This window comes from Amia ocellicauda, chromosome 8, assembly GCF_036373705.1.
Source record: "Amia ocellicauda isolate fAmiCal2 chromosome 8, fAmiCal2.hap1, whole genome shotgun sequence".
Classification (NCBI taxonomy): Eukaryota; Metazoa; Chordata; class Actinopteri; order Amiiformes; family Amiidae; genus Amia; species Amia ocellicauda.
Window position 1 is genome coordinate 25,654,568 of NC_089857.1, and position 17,571 is coordinate 25,672,138.

The 17,571-nt window shown below is 37.7% G+C and overlaps 1 protein-coding gene across 1 annotated transcript in view; it reads left to right on the forward strand.

Moving 5' to 3' along the window:
- The window catches only part of prlra (prolactin receptor a), a 45,578-nt gene that overhangs the window by 12,770 nt on the left and 15,237 nt on the right, over positions 1-17,571 (forward strand). Inside the window, exons 2-3 of the mRNA XM_066710808.1 lie at positions 14,769-14,871; positions 15,278-15,407. Of these exons, the coding sequence (XP_066566905.1) occupies positions 14,811-14,871; positions 15,278-15,407 (191 nt within the window). The 5' untranslated portion in view covers positions 14,769-14,810. The remainder of the gene's footprint in view (positions 1-14,768; positions 14,872-15,277; positions 15,408-17,571) is intronic.

The following is a 17,571-nucleotide window of genomic DNA, read 5'->3' on the forward strand; positions in this document are numbered from 1 at the left end:
AAAATGAATTTTACATCCTTTTACATCTTGTATGATTTATATTAAATAAAGGATCACCATTATAATTAAATGCCATAAAAAGGTAGAAAGGTAGACATATCTATCATGCAATTCTGTGATGCTATCCTGAAATTACAGGTGTTAACTTTCTGTAAAAATGTACAGCTTTTCATAGAAATATGTCAATGTCAATGTCAAATTAAAAAAAATAGTATATTTGACTAATATACAGACCTGGTAGTATTATAAGCTGCTATTTCAGGTCAGTCAGTCCTATTGTTAAAGAAATGCATTTAAAGAACTTTGATACATGTATTGCAATCTGCCTGTTGCTTACAATCTGGATTTCAATAGCAATGGCAAATATATTTTGTGAATATGACAGAGAAGGGGACCAAGACAGACAGATGTACTTTCTTTGGGGTCAAGAGTGCTTTTGTCTGACTAACATGTTGATGGTAACAATCATTGTCAATGCACTTTCTCAGCTTAACAGCTTAACCAAGCAGCATTAAGTCAGATGGCTATATGCAGTAGAGGGCCAATCCTTCACTTTATCTCTGATCCCAATTATGAGATCAGCAGTGTTTTCTAAATCAAAGCACCATGGTGAAAATAAGTAAATACTTGTTTTGTCATTATTATATCACCAGCAGCTGTAACCAGTGAAATATCAATCAACACAATGGGTGTATTGTTCAGGTATTATGGTAATACAGTGAGGGAAAAAATTATTTGATCCCCTGCTGATTTTGTATGTTTGCCCACTGACAAAGAAATGATCAGTCTATAATTTTAATGGTAGGTGTATTTTAACAGTGAGAGACAGAATAACAACAAAAAAATCCAGAAAAAATGCATTTCAAAAAAGTTATAAATTGATTTGCATGTTAATGAGGGAAATAAGTATTTGACCCCTTCGACTTAGTACTTGGTGGCAAAACCCTTGTTGGCAATCATAGAGGTCAGACGTTTCTTGTAGTTGGCCACCAGGTTTGCACACATCTCAGGAGGGATTTTGTCCCACTCCTCTTTGCACATCCTCTCCAAGTCATTAAGGTTTCGAGGCTGACGTTTGGCAACTCGAACCTTCAGCTCCCTCCACAGATTTTCTATGGGATTAAGGTCTGGAGACTGGCTAGGCCACTCCAGGACCTTAATGTGCTTCTTCTTGAGCCACTCCTTTGTTGCCTTGGCTGTGTGTTTTGGGTCATTGTCATGCTGGAATACCCATCCACGACCCATTTTCAATGCCCTGGCTGAGGGAAGGAGGTTCTCACCCAAGATTTGACGGTACATGGCCACATCCATCGTCCCTTTGATGCGGTGCAGTTGTCCTGTCCCCTTAGCAGAAAAACACTCCCAAAGCGTAATGTTTCCACCTCCATGTTTGACGGTGGGGATGGTGTTCTTAGGGTCATTCCTCCTCCTCCAAACAGGGCGAGTTGAGTTGATGCCAAAGAGCTCGATTTTGGTCTCATCTGACCACAACACTTTCACCCAGTTCTCTGAATCATTCAGATGTTCACTGGCAAACTTCAGACGGGCCTGTACATGTGCTTTCTTGAGCAGGGGGACCTTGCGGGCGCTGCAGGATTTCAGTCCTTCACGGCGTAGTGTGTTACCAATTGTTTTCTTGGTGACTACGGTCCCAGCTGCCTTGAGATCATTAACAAGATCCCCCCGTGTAGTTCTGGGATGATTCCTCACCGTTCTCATGAGCATTGAAACTCCACGAGGTGAGATCTTGCATGGAGCCCCAGACCGAGGGAGACTGACAGTTATTTTGTGTTTCTTCCATTTGCGAATAATCGCACCAACTGTTGTCACCTTCTCACCAAGCTGCTTGGCGATTGTCTTGTAGCCCATTCCAGCCTTGTGTAGGTCTACAATCTTGTCCCTGACATCCTTGGACAGCTCTTTGGTCTTGGCCATGGTGGAGAGTTTGGAATCTGATTGATTGATTGCTTCTGTGGACAGGTGTCTTTTATACAGGTAACGAGCTGAGATTAGGAGCACTCCCTTTAAGAGAGTGCTCCTAATCTCAGCTCATTACCTGTATAAAAGACACCTGAGAGCCAGAAATCTTGCTGATTGATAGGGGATCAAATACTTATTTCCCTCATTAACATGCAAATCAATTTATAACTTTTTTGAAATGCATTTTTCTGGATTTTTTTGTTGTTATTCTGTCTCTCACTGTTAAAATACACCTACCATTAAAATTATAGACTGATCATTTCTTTGTCATTGGGCAAATGTACAAAATCAGCAGGGGATCAAATACTTTTTTCCCTCACTGTATGTATTTTGAGTTTTTTTTTTTTTCTTCTAAATCATTTTCAGAAATCTATACAGATGTACTTGAACAAATTCACACCAAACAATATGGTGATTCATCCTTCTTTATCAATGATGTCTGTTGAATTAATCCCAGACAAAATTATAAAGATTCCATTGTATTGAACCACATTCAAATGAGGGATATACTTTTGACAGTCCTCAAGTGATTTATATTTCAAAAATACAGTTTACTCACAGAAATCAAAAGCAGGGTGGACCCCTCAGTGTGTAAAATCTCGGAATTGTAATCCAGATTAATTACTAGCAAAGCCATTACTATATTCTGAATCATTCTTATGTATTAACATGAAAATACTTTTTCAGTGTGTTTTTATAAAGGACAGACAATTGACTAATCATTAGAGAATAGCTGCCAACTTTGCACAAGACCTACAAGACCTTTCGAAGGTGATTTTAAAATGACCTCAGTTTTCTATTTAGGAAAGATTTTCCATCTTTATATCACATTTTATGGATGATTGTGTTAAAAGGTAAGCTGTAATGAAATGTGTAATGGTACATTTATACTACACAATACCTTATTTATGTATTTACATAGGGGAACAAAAATTAACCTGGCAAATAGCCCTGTAGCTATTTAACAGGATTATGTTTGTTGTCTGTGCACCTTAACATATAGTTCCCATCAGTGAGATTCTTTGCACATCATTTATCATCACACCCCTAGAGATTTAAGTTATATATTTTAATTTCCATTACAACCCGTGCTTGTTAATTCACACTTGGAAATATCTAGAAACTGCAGCTGCTGTTGTTACTTAACCACCATTATCCTTAATACAGTATTACCCCTTTTCATGACCTTTGACCTGCTTCTCCACAGCCATATTATGTAACCACTGGGTGAAGTAAAGTGATGGAAGATGTGTGTATGGGTGACATGAGCCAGTGTTTTCTCTGATTATTAAACATACTTTGGACAGTGAAAGCAGAAAATGCCATAAGGATGTTAATGTGCTTTGGGATTGATTTATACTGATAAGACTTTGAATCCTGCAATGTTGAAAACTCTGCTGAGTGAACCTCCTCTGCACATCAACAACCATGCCTCAAACCAAAGACTAGCTTACAGTTATTTATTGATATGTGTTAAGAAGGTGGCTTAAATATTGTTTATTTTATATTTATTAGGTAGGCACTCATTATCTTGATTTCTTGTCAATAGCTATCTATGGAGCTGCAGACTTAATTTTGGAACCCAGTATTATAAATCTTAACTAATACTTGGAAGGATGAACCAGCATTCAGTTAACATCGACATATTATTGATAAATAGTAAACCATATTTATTAAACTAAAATAATTAATTAATTAATCTAAAAATAGTTTTAGTCTATCCAAAGTTGTAATTTGAAAGTGAAGACCACAGAATCAAGGAAAACTGCATCACTGTGGTACAAAGTAATAAAACAAGATTTTCAGACCCACATTTCGAAGATTAAATCAAATTTGTGTGAGCATGGACACATGGAGTGTTTATTTTCCTTATTTGTGAAAGAAAAGTAAAAAAGTTATGAGATAACAGATCATTTATATTTTTATATATACAATTTTCCAAAATATACTATGGAAATATACTACACAAATAGCAAAGGTCTCTGAATTATAAGCTTTGTAATTAGTAAAGATGAGGCAGGGACTCCTAACTTCTGAATATTAAAGGAAAATGCAGATTACTGTAAACAGATACTGGGACAGAACAGTCCTTCTGACTGTGTCCGTTATGACATAATCTGTTATGTAATATGCCAGCTGGAAGGGAAGCTATTTTAATCTGTGGTGGAACTCCACTCACAAGAGAAACATTATTGCTTTCTATTTCATTTTAATTTCTGTTTAGTCTTCCTGGAGATGCAATCTCCTTTACTGTAAATTTATGTTGGACTGTGCATTCATACAGTATAAGAATATGTGTGTGTGTGTGTGTGTGTGTGTGTATATATATATATACAGTGGGGGAAAAAAGTATTTGATCCCCTGCTGATTTTGTACGTTTGCCCACTGACAAAGAAATCATCAGTCTATAATTTTAATGGTAGGTGTATTTTAACAGTGAGAGACAGAATAACAACAAAAAAATCCAGAAAAACGCATTTCATAAAAGTTATAAATTGATTTGCATGTTAATGAGGGAAATAAGTATTTGACCCCTTCGACTTAGTACTTGGTGGCAAAACCCTCGTTACAACCGAGGTATGCAGCAAAGCATTTGTGAAGCCACAACACGTACAACCTTGAGGCGCATGGGCTACAACAGCAAAAGACCCCACCGGGTACCACTCATCTCCACTACAAATAGGAAAAAGAGGCTACAATTTGCACAAGCTCACCAAAATTGGACAGTTGAAGACTGGAAAAATGTTGCCTGGTCTGATGAGTCTCGATTTCTGTTGAGACATTCAGATGGTAGAGTCAGAATTTGGTGTAAACAGAATGAGAACATGGATCCATCATGCCTTGTTACCACTGTGCAGGCTGCTGGTGGTGGTGTAATGGTGTGGGGGATGTTTTCTTGGCACACTTTAGGCCCCTTAGTGCCAATTGGGCATCGTTTAAATGCTACGGCCTACCTGAGCATTGTTTCTGACCATGTCCATCCCTTTATGACCACCATGTACCCATCCTCTGATGGCTACTTCCAGCAGGATAATGCATCATGTCACAAAGGTCGAATCATTTCAAATTGGTTTCTTGAACATGACAATGAGTTCACTGTACTAAACTGGCCCCCACAGTCACCAGATCTCAACCCAATAGAGCATCTTTGGGATGTGGTGGAACGGGAGCTTCGTGCCCTGGATGTGCATCCCACAAATCTCAATCAACTGCAAGATGCTATCCTATCAATATGGGCCAACATTTCTAAAGAATGCTTTCAGCACCTTGTTGAATCAATGCCACGTAGAATGAAGGCAGTTCTGAAGGCAAAAGGGGGTCAAACACAGTATTAGTATGGTGTTCCTAATAATCCTTTAGGTGAGTGTATATATATACACACACACACACAATCATACAATATAAATGGATAGCAATAGATCATATAAGCACCTTCACAATATCCCCATATCTCCATCTCCCTGCTCACATCAGCTTTTTTGCAGATTTATTTGCTTTGGGCCGCAGCTCCCAGCTCAGGATTCGAACCATGCTGTGCAAACTCTACTCCTGTAGCAGCTCCACCCAGTAGAGTGATAAGACCACTATGCCAAAAGACCGGGTTTCCTGACGTGGGAGGCTTATTACTGTACTGTACTGAGCAGTTACATCACCTGTAATGAGCTCATGTACAGTGCATCCAGAAAGTATTCACAGCGCTTCACTTTTTCCACATTTTGTTATGTTACAGCCTTATTCCAAAATGGATTCAATGAATAATTTTCCTCAAAATTCTACAAACAATACCCCATAATGACAACGTGAAAGAAGTTAATTGGAAATCTTAAAATCTGCAAATTTATTAAAAATAAAAAACAAAAAAAGCACATGTACATAAGTATTCACAGCCTTTGCCATGACACTCAAAATTGAGCTCAGGTGCATCCTGTTTCCACTGATCATCCTTGAGATGTTTCTACAACTTGATTCTAGTCCACCTGTGGTAAATTCAGTTGATTGGACATGATTTGGAAAGGCACACACCTGTCTATATAAGGTCCCACAGTTAACAGTGCATGTCAGAGCACAAACCAAGCCATGAAGTCCAAGTCCGGGGGAGAAGGGCCTTAGTCAGGGAGATGACCAAGAACCCGGTGGTCACTCTGACAGAGCTCCAGCGTGTCTCTGTGGAGAGAGGAGAACCTTCCAGAAGAACAACCATCTCTGCAGCACTCCACCAATCAGGCCTGTATGGTAGAGTTGCCAGACGGAAGCCACTCCTCAGTTAAAGGCACATGACAGCCTGCCTGGAGTTTTCCAAAAGGCACCTGAAGGACTCTCCGGCCATGAGAAACAAAATTCTCTGGTCTGATGAAACAAAGATTGAACTCTTTGGCCTGAATGGCAAGCGTCATAGATGGAGGAAACCAGGCACCGCTCATCACCTGGCCAATACCATCCCTACAGTGAAGCATGGTGGTGGCAGCATCATGCTTTGGGGATGTTTTTCAGTGGCAGGAACTGGGAGACTAGTCAGGATCGAGGGAAAGATGAATGCAGCAATGTACAGAGACATCCTTGATGAAAACCTGCTCCAGAGCACTCTGGACCTCAGACTGGGGAATAGGTTCATCTTCCAACAGGACAACGACCCTAAGCACACAGCCAATCTGAAAATGGCTGTGCACCGACGCTCCCCATCCAACCTGATGGAGCTTGAGAGATCCTGCAAAGAGGAATGGGAGAAACTGCCCAAAAATAGGTGTGCCAAGCTTATAGCATCATACTCAAAAAGACTTGAGGCTGTAATTGGTGCCAAAGGTGCTTCTACAAAGTATTGAGCAAAGGCTGTGAATACTTCTGTATGTGTGCTTTTTTGTTTTTTATTTTTAATACATTTGCAAAGGTTTCAAACAAACTTCTTTCACATTGTCATTATGGGGTATTGTTTGTAGAATTTTGAGGAAAATAATTAATTTAATCCATTTTGGAATAAGGCTGTAACATAACAAAATGTGGAAAAAGTGAAGCGCTGTGAATACTTTCCGGTTGCACTGTACACTATGAACCCCGTTTCACAGAAGTGCACTAATTGTAACCTGTAGACAGGACTACTCTTTCAATCTTTTCTCTTTCCCTTACTCTTTCAAGTGGTACACCAACATAATATAATAGGGGCTGTGGTCAGAACAAGTGGTCACTTTAGTCCTCTGATATTGTTCCCCATTGTTCTTATTCGCTTAAACTCTTTAAATATGCAAGCTCTGACTGCTTCTGTCAGCTATTTATGCCTTAGACTTACCCATGTTCTGGTCTCAACACCCTCCTTACCCTAGAGTGTAATAGGCTTTGATGGGTCACTGGCCTTGTGAGGATGTACATCTTTAACAACACTCAGAACTGGTGAGTCATTAACAGAAAGCTTTCCTAATGTTTTTCAGTTGTGTATCATGTATCCATGATCCCTATATTCCTGTGATTAGCTATGTGGTTCTGTGAGAATACTTAAGCCAAGACAGCCACAGATTAACTGAATAACATAATTTAAGAATAAGACAATGATTGATTCCATCTGATGGCTAGAATAACAAATCAGAATTATGATAAAATGGCTTAAGAAAGATAACACAAAATATAGAAAATAAAAATACAGGCAATTATGATGTATCAGACAATACAGAAATGTGACTGGAATTGATGGAGAGATATATAAGTATAACAGTCATGATAATTTATATTTAGGATGAGTAGTGCAGGAAAAACATGTTTGTTTTTATGTTTGACACCATATAAAGGATAAACTGCTGAATGTGAGAATTTGCCAGACAACTGGGAGTAGGTGTGAAATGCAGGTCTATGAGTTCAGACAGAATCAAGTAACAAGATACAAAAGATTATATGTCTGAGGAATGGTATAAACATTCAACAGAACTAACTGAAATTATACAATTCAGATTTGAATGGGACGAAATAGAATACATTAAGGAATTTACCTTAAATATGTTTTTAGACACATACTTGTTTATATCTGAGATCACATGTAGGTCTATAATTGAAGCATTTTAATACATTTACAAGCATGGTCACTTCCTGTCATACAAGCAAACTGTCATTTTACACAAAAGATAGATTCATTTCATTTTCCTGCTATCAGCTGGAACAGCCTTGGCTAGCACTAGACTAAATTATTGTTTATTTATGTATTCATTGGAAATGTGAAAGGATTGTGTCTGAAACACTGAGATGAAATGATTACACTGTTTGAGCAATTTTGATCAATTAAAGCATGTAATGAAGGACTTAATTATTAGTTTAGTACTAAATTAATTATGCATTTTTTTTTTTTAATGGGACCAATGTCTGGATTTATACAATACATCAAAAACCAATCATTTCCAACAGTAAACACAAAGCTGCCGTCAAGTGGTACATTTGGAATTTGCTCATATCACTGGGTTGAAGTTTTGATTTATTCCAGACCCAAAGGTTCTCAATACACATTTAAGCAAACTTGTTTATATTATAAAGAAATAAAGTTTTATTAAATACAAAAAACTAAATAATTAATTTTGAATACTGAAGTAACTATTATGTGTTGTATTTGTTAACACTTTCAGGTTATATGTGATTACATTTTCCATTCCTATTGTAAATCATTTGTAATTTAGTTTCTAGAAATACACTCACCTAAAGGATTATTAGGAACACCATACTAATACTGTGTTTGACCCCCTTTCGCTTTCAGAACTGCCTTCATTCTACGTGGCATTGATTCAACAAGGTGCTGAAAGCATTCTTTAGAAATGTTGGCCCATATTGATAGGATAGCATCTTGCAGTTGATGGAGATTTGTGGGATGCACATCCAGGGCACGAAGCTCCCGTTCCACCACATCCCAAAGATGCTCTATTGGGTTGAGATCTGGTGACTGTGGGGGCCAGTTTAGTACAGTGAACTCATTGTCATGTTCAAGAAACCAATTTGAAATGATTCGACCTTTGTGACATGGTGCATTATCCTGCTGGAAGTAGCCATCAGAGGATGGGTACATGGTGGTCATAAAGAGATGGACATGGTCAGAAACAATGCTCAGGTAGGCCGTGGCATTTAAACGATGCCCAATTGGCACTAAGGGGCCTAAAGTGTGCCAAGAAAACATCCCCCACACCATTACACCACCACCACCAGCCTGCACAGTGGTAACAAGGCATGATGGATCCATGTTCTCATTCTGTTTACGCCAAATTCTGACTCTACCATCTGAATGTCTCAACAGAAATCGAGACTCATCAGACCAGGCAACATTTTTCCAGTCTTCAACTGTCCAATTTTGGTGAGCTTGTGCAAATTGTAGCCTCTTTTTCCTATTTGTAGTGGAGATGAGTGGTACCCGGTGGGGTCTTCTGCTGTTGTAGCCCATCTGCCTCAAGGTTGTACGTGTTGTGGCTTCACAAATGCTTTGCTGCATACCTCGGTTGTAACGAGTGGTTATTTCAGTCAAAGTTGCTCTTCTATCAGCTTGAATCAGTCGGCCCATTCTCCTCTGACCTCTAGCATCAACAAGGCATTTTCGCCCACAGGACTGCCGCATACTGGATGTTTTTCCCTTTTCACACCATTCTTTGTAAACCCTAGAAATGGTTGTGTGTGAAAATCCCAGTAACTGAGCAGATTGTGAAATACTCAGACCGGCCCGTCTGGCACCAACAACCATGCCACGCTCAAAATTGCTTAAATCACCTTTCTTTCCCATTCAGACATTCAGTTTGGAGTTCAGGAGATTGTCTTGACCAGGACCACACCCCTAAATGCATTGAAGCAACTGCCATGTGATTGGTTGGTTAGATAATTGCATTAATGAGAAATTGAACAGGTGTTCCTAATAATCCTTTAGGTGAGTGTACTTCATAATGGTTTATAAATTACCCAAATTCTCAATGGGATTACATTTCAATCTCTGTGCCACATGCTCACCTAGGCTATATCTCGCTTGCTTCTATGCAAATAGTTTTTTAGTCAAACAGCTTATCTTTATAAAGATCAAGGAAGGAGCCTCTAGAGATTTCTAGACAACTAAATTAATTCTCCATATTGCGCAATACAAAGAACTAATTAAAATTACAAGCCTAAAGTAACCTTCAGTAAACTTATTAAGAATAAAACATCACAGAGAAACCAATATTTAGGCTAACTACATTCTGTGTGTTTTGGTCCTTGAATACTAAAAGTTATTCAGGTATTGCTCCAAATGATCTTAGTCTTTATAAATTAAAAATGTACTGGTTACCTATAAAACCTAGTGGAATTTTACCCTCCAGGGGCAGCCCGGGGGACCTCTGCTGTAGCTACTTATGTTAATGGGTCACCTTGGGTAAATAATTAACAAGAATCTGTTAAAGTTTCAGCAGTCCATGGCGACGAGAATGCAAAAGCAGTATACCTGATTACAAATAAATATATATTTTATTTAAGCCTGTTGTGTATTCACATCATTAACAAGATCCTGACACTCTACATTCGACTTTACATGGTCTGTGCTTCAGGATTAGCCGTCTCACACTGGATCTTGCAGGAAATGTAGAACACTTTCTAGGCTACTTTACAAATACTGAAAAAATACAAAGTAACACAACATAGTTGAATTCAAATGTCACAAAATCAGAATGGTGTTATTTTATGTTACACAGAAGAATGTCAAGCATGGCTCTATCTGAGAGTTTTAAAAACTACCATCTTTCAATGTCAATCATGGAGGAAGTTATATTATATTAAGATAGTGTTGGGGTCCAAATCAGGTCCAACTGTGATAACCTGTACCTTAATCTGGAGATCATGTGGGCCTAAAATGTAGCCTACATGAGGCAAATGTATGAAAATGCAATCCACATTTCCTAATATATTGGCTAATGGTAGTAAGGCGAGAGCGCGGGGGGCGGGTCCGCATTTAACATTTAACCTCTGCACTACTACACTCATCTTGTTTTGGTTAAGGATGTTTAATATGTTTAAAGAAATCTCTTAAGAAAGGCACAAAAACTCAATTTATGTTTAGGAATTGCAGTGCTGAATATGTAAGAGTGTAGACAGTTTTTATTTTTGCTTCAAGGTTTCCAGGGGGCATGTGATGCAGATCTTTATAAGGGCTTGCTGATGTCATTTGTCATTGTTTACTCTTTAATGTCATCAGTCATTGTCAACTGTGGATGAAGGCTTTGCCTGTAACCTGTGCCCATAGCCAGATTGTCATGATATGTCACATTAAACAGGTCACACTGTTTTCCAAACAAAAATGATATTCAGCTCTGTGGGCTTTATTCTGAAGGGTCAGTTTAAAGTTCTTACACTCTAGGTGAAGATAAAAAATAACACAACTGTACAGGTCATACCCGTGCACTTCTATCCTAGAAAAAAGTGTACAGTATTAATACTAAGCAGAAATCAAGCTGGAAATAATAACCAACCTTTAAAAATAGCTCAGAAAGATTTAACTTTAAATTAAGAACATAATAACAGAATGTTGGGCTACATTGATAAAGGACATGAAATTAAAACTTTGACCCACCCACTAATAGAAAACTAAAGAACTGTACTCAGTTGCGGCTTCATTTTTAGTAAGATGACACTTTCTTCTACTCATAAATGTAACCGCTTTGGTGAACAGGTTTGTAGTTTGCTATTAGCGGGCGGGTCAAAGTTTTGATTTAATCCAGCCCCCAGAGTGTGTAAAGTTAGCTTGAAAACTAAAATAGAAAATCCATCAATCCATTAAACATATATATATATATATATTTTATGTCTACTATATTTTACCTTATCTTTACTAGTTCACCCATTATGCACAACCACAATTATGTTTCAGGAGTCAAAATAAATTACAGTCAGTGAAGATTTAATCTGGGGCCGGATTAAATCAAAACTTTAACCCACCCGCTAATAGAAAACTACAGAACTATACTCAGTTGTGGCTGCATTTTTAGTAAGATGCTGCTTTCTTCTAATCATAAATCACAGAGGTCAGACGTTTCATGTAGTTGGTCACCAGGTTTGCACACATCTCAGGAGGGATTTTGTCCCACTCCTCTTAGCAGATCCTCTCCAAGTCATTAAGGTTTCGAGGCTGACGTTTGGCAACTCGAACCTTCAGCTCCCTCCACAGATTTTCTATGGGATTAAGGTCTGGAGACTGGCTAGGCCACTCCAGGACCTTAATGTGCTTCTTCTTGAGCCACTCCTTTGTTGCCTTGGCTGTGTGTTTTGGGTCATTGTCATGCTGGAATAGCCATCCACGACCCATTTTCAATGCCCTGGCTGAGGGAAGGAGGTTCTCACCCAAGATTTGACGGTACATGGCCCTGTCCATCGTCCCTTTGATGCGGTGCAGTTGTCCTGTCCCCTTAGCAGAAAAACACCCCCAAAGCATAATGTTTCCACCTCCATGTTTGACAGTGGGGATGGTGTTCTTGGGGTCATTCCTCCTCCTCCAAACACGGCGAGTTGAGTTGATGCCAAAGAGCTCGATTTTGGTCTCATCTGACCACAACACTTTCACCCAGTTCTCTGAATCATTCAGATGTTCATTGGCAAACTTCAGACGGGCCTGTACATGTGCTTTCTTGAGCAAGGGACCTTGCGGGCGCTGCAGGATTTCAGTCCTTCACGGCGTAGTGTGTTACCAATTGTTTTCTTGGGGACTATGGTCCCAAGCTGCCTTGAGATCATTAACAAGATCCTCCCGTGTAGTTCTGGGCTGATTCCTCACCGTTCTCATGATCATTGAAACTCCACGAGGTGAGATCTTGCATGGAGCCCCAGACCAAGGGAGACTGACAGTTATTTTGTGTTTCTTCCATTTGCGAATAATCACACCAACTGTTGTCACCTTCTCACCAAGCTGCTTGGCGATGGTCTTGTAGTCCATTCCAGCCTTGTGTAGGTCTACAATCTTGTCCCTGACATCCTTGGACAGCTCTTTGGTCTTGGCCATGGTGGAGAGTTTGGAATCTGATTGATTGCTTGCTTCTGTGGACAGGTGTCTTTTATACAGGTAACGAGCTGAGATTAGGAGCACTCCCTTTAAGAGAGTGCTCCTAATCTCAGCTCGTTACCTGTATAAAAGACACCTGGGAGCCAGAAATCTTGCTGATTGATAGGGGATCAAATACTTATTTCCCTCATTAACATGCAAATCAATTTATAACTTTTTTGAAACGCGTTTTTCAGGATTTTTTTGTTGTTATTCTGTCTCTCACTGTTAAAATACACCTACCATTACAATTATAGACCGATCATTTCTTTGTCAGTGGGCAAACGTACAAAATCAGCAGGGGATCACTGTAACTAAAAAAGAGTAAGTAATTAAGATAATTAAAGATATAATGTCTGCATATCATCCATTCTAGTAGTTTGGATATTATTAGTATTAAGATTATAGACTCGAGAAATGGATTGTATAATTATGTATTAAGCCTAGTATGGGAGTGAGAGTTGTTTCAGGGGGGTGGGTTAAAATGTGGTGGTCTGCCTGATGTCACATGGGCTGAGTTCAGGTTCTGAGAAGAGCATGTTTCTGTGACACTTTTACCAGGTCCAACATTTATTTATTTGTATTAATCATTACAAGTAAAGTGCCAGAAAGTGGTAAAGCAAACAAACAGTTCTTAATAATTTTTTTCTTGTTGTTAATAAGGAACAAATTAATAATTAACTAATTAAGTAACACTGTTCAGTCAACTTTTAAAATAGCTTTATCTTTAAAATAGTCAGTGACTGAATTGGTTTGAAATAAATACATTGACATAAAAAGGAGAGGGAGGGTGTAACAACAGCAGGGAATTTATGTGATGATATTATATGGGAGAGCTGTAGTGAATTATGTTAGTTGAATGAACTTGTCGTGCTACAATACCTACTTCTGAACACATCACAGACCTCTTTTTCATCCTTAATCCTTTTGCAGGAATCTGAAGACGGGGCAGCCATCATTAGCTTTGTTCTTCTAGTGTCTTACGTTGCTTAATAATGGCATTTAAAACACCGGAGAGAATCCTATAAATGATGGCCTTCTGATTTAAATACCTGGGTATACAGTTTATACAATATTGTCTATGAGAAGACATACACAGGCAATGTTGTGTTTAAATCTCAAGGTCTCAAGGGAACCTAATTCAAGAAAACCACTTCTGCGTATCCCAGCTCTTACACTATCCTCTATGTATACTTCGAAATCTACCATCTATACAAATATTTTATAACAGGCTACATATATTTTACCTCAGAAAAAAAACATTCTTCCTACCTTTAAAGATATCATATGCATATAATGCTTGATAGTATTAAGGATATTGTTGTCTTTAGCAGTAGTTACTTTGATGCTGTGCGTGTGTATCGTCTATCTTGCATTCTCAAATGCAATTGTGTAAGGGCATAAAATATGAATTCCACATGAAGAAGCTATTTATGACACAGCTGTAGCTGTACAATATGTTGTTTTCATCAGGACACATTTAAGAGACTTCATGTGACATTAGAGTAGCACATAAATTAATGAATGGATTTTTAAAAATATATATCTGTAAGTATTGTACCTGAGGTGTTTTCACAATGTGCTTTGGCAAAACCAAGCAACTCAAACGTGATTCTGTTTATACAGATACTACCAAGGTTATTTGTTCCCAAATGACTTGTTTCTATTGCAAACACAAGAAACTCCCAAGACCATTCTATCATTTGCTATCTGACAGTGCTTGATGAACTGTTGTCAAAGTATTTGCTCTATGAAATTTTAACAGTGCTTTCTCAAATGCTTTCAGTGAGCTATCTTCGTTGAGAAGAACTTTAAAAGAGGATAAAACATGAGGCTAGCCATCAGAGCCACACTGATTCTGGTCTGTGCTGAGATTCTGGAATGTACTGGTAAGTGCTTCTGAGACAAGTGCAAGCATAGTGCACACCATTTTGTTTTTTTAAGTTACCTTATTAAATGCTTTCTTATTGTTTTATTGTTACAGATTTGGTAATGAGTTAATGCATTAGATTAACAGCTGTTTCTCAAATAATATTATAGTGAAAATGCATGATTCAGATTCATGTTATAAAAGGTATTTAAAAGTTAATGGTGTCCCATTATTTTATGTGAACCCCTGTGCATGCATCGTGGTTGCATCAGTGATGCACTAGAGTTTTCAAGTAGCAGTTCAGTTTGATCTTTAGTTTAGAATTTAAGTTCGTAACTAAGGTACAGTGTGATCCAAAACATCTATGCAAATCTTTCTAAAGAGATGGTTCCATTTGTTGCATCTCAACCTCACTATTTCTGCAGTTTATAGACCTCCCGGAAAGCCAAATGTCCAATGCAGATCGCCAGAAAAAGAGACTTTTACTTGCTGGTGGGAGCCAGGTTCTGATGGAGGGCTGCCTACTAACTACTCACTGTTCTACAGAAAGGAAAAGTGAGTGCTTTTATTTTTACAAAAGTACTTGTGTTTCTTGCAGAGCTAATTATTTCCTTTATTAACAAGCTGCATCCTTGAAGAAGGCTTTTGGAATCTTTATCAGTCATTTTTTTAGCTTATTGGACCATTTGATGAATTATTAATTATTATAATTATTATGTACAATACTTTACAATAGACTTAAACATTTTATTTTGAAAGTGAAGTATTGTCTCGTTTGCTTCGCAAAGACCAGGGACGGTGCCAAAGAATTATCGTGCCACTGCTTTTACTTTTTAAGTTTTGTATATGGTCAGTGTTTTTAGTCTATTTGCGAGCAATCGTCATTGTTTGTCATTGTACTGGTTTCAGTACCTTCATTCAAAAAAGGAAAGCAGATAAGTGAGATGCTAAATTGATTAGTAAATTGCTAAGCTATAGTCAGAGGGAGGGTAGAAAATCAGGGACTCCAGAGGGCAGATACAATAGTTAACCAGTCATTATTGTTTAGTATTAAAAAAAAAAACATCAATAACAATTTCATATGAACACTTATATAGATACCTAAAACAGTAAATCTCGACTCTATAAAATATATTAAAAACTCTTAACAATACAGTTCAGTTTGTTAATTAATCCCGTGGGGTGGGTGCACTTGATTTATTTCTATAGAATTACATGCCAAAGTCTACACACACCTTCTAAATATACCATTGATAAATGTAATGGATATTTAATCAAATGAAGGATGTGAATACTTCCAACTACAAGGGTTTGTATGTGTATATATGTGTGTGTTTGTATATTATATACCTGAAAAGAAAGTAAAGCTTAAAAGCTTTATAAGTCACGAACAATTGTGTAAAACCAATACCAAAATAAATTGTCAGCCTGTCTAAATGACACAACTGGAACAATCTTTTCTCTTATCTTGGTTTCATCATGGTCTTTGTCATGTCTTGGGTTCATCTTTCAATCACACAGATGGGGTTCTTCTTGGTCCTTTTTTTGTCTTTTGGATCCTATCCAGTTTTTCCTTGATCCACCAATGATCCATTCTAGTCTTTTTGCTGTTGGAATGATATCACGTTCATTTTGACTAATTTGTTCATTTGTATGTATGTTCTTGTTATTCCAAGCATATATGCTTCCTTTTAAAATGTTTGTGTTCAGGGCCAAAGTTTAATTTTAATCTTTCTAATGAAGGAAAAGTTGGCACCAAGGGAGAGTATCTTCTAGTGGAGAACAGAAGCAGAATAGAGGTGTTTCGCTCCACTACTTATTAACAAAACAGAGAAAGAATAAACAAGACCAGGATATCTTCCTCACTTGCAATTTCTCTCTAATGGCTGTGAGAAGATAATATGGTGGACAGGTCTACTTAAAATGTCTTATTGGTCAAAAGAGCATTGGAAAAGACAATTAGGGGCAGATAATATTGCTTTTAGGATAGGTTTAGGATTGCTTTGCTGATGTACAAACAGATTTACTAAAGGTACCAAAAATACAGTTTCTCCTCATCATACAATAACCATGAACACACTAGAAGATAAATTAAGAGAGAGCAACAACAGGTGTTCCACTGGTCTCTCCAGTGGCCTGACTTTAATCTTTCATTTCATTATGTTATTTAGTATCTTGATGTGAAACACAAATTAATAGAAATGCCACACCTTCACCTTAGTCTTTTATGCATAAACCAAATGTAATGAACCAGAAAACAAAATAAACAAACCCAGTGACAGAAAGAAACAGTACATTACAAAATATTATACATGGACCATCAATATAAAACACAGCTAATGTAGTATTGTCCTTGTGATAGTGTTAATAAATGTCCAAGTTAACAGTTCATTTTAATTTTCATCCTTTCTTAATTATATTTCAGGAAAATGTTGGTATATAGGTGACCCTATAATTATTGACCACCAAGGTATACACAAATATGGGCTTGATGGCTCAAAAGGACAGTGGAAGCTGTCACCTCCGGAACTGTAACATTATTATATATATATATATATAACATTAATAACATTTAACTTATATCACAACAGTGTAAGGCTTAAAGTATATTGATAAAAATATATTGTAAAACTAATAAACAGTGAGCCTTGTTTTGTTCTATTATTTCAACATATTAATTTCTGTGGAGATCTGAGCAGTGGAGTTTCAACAACAGGCT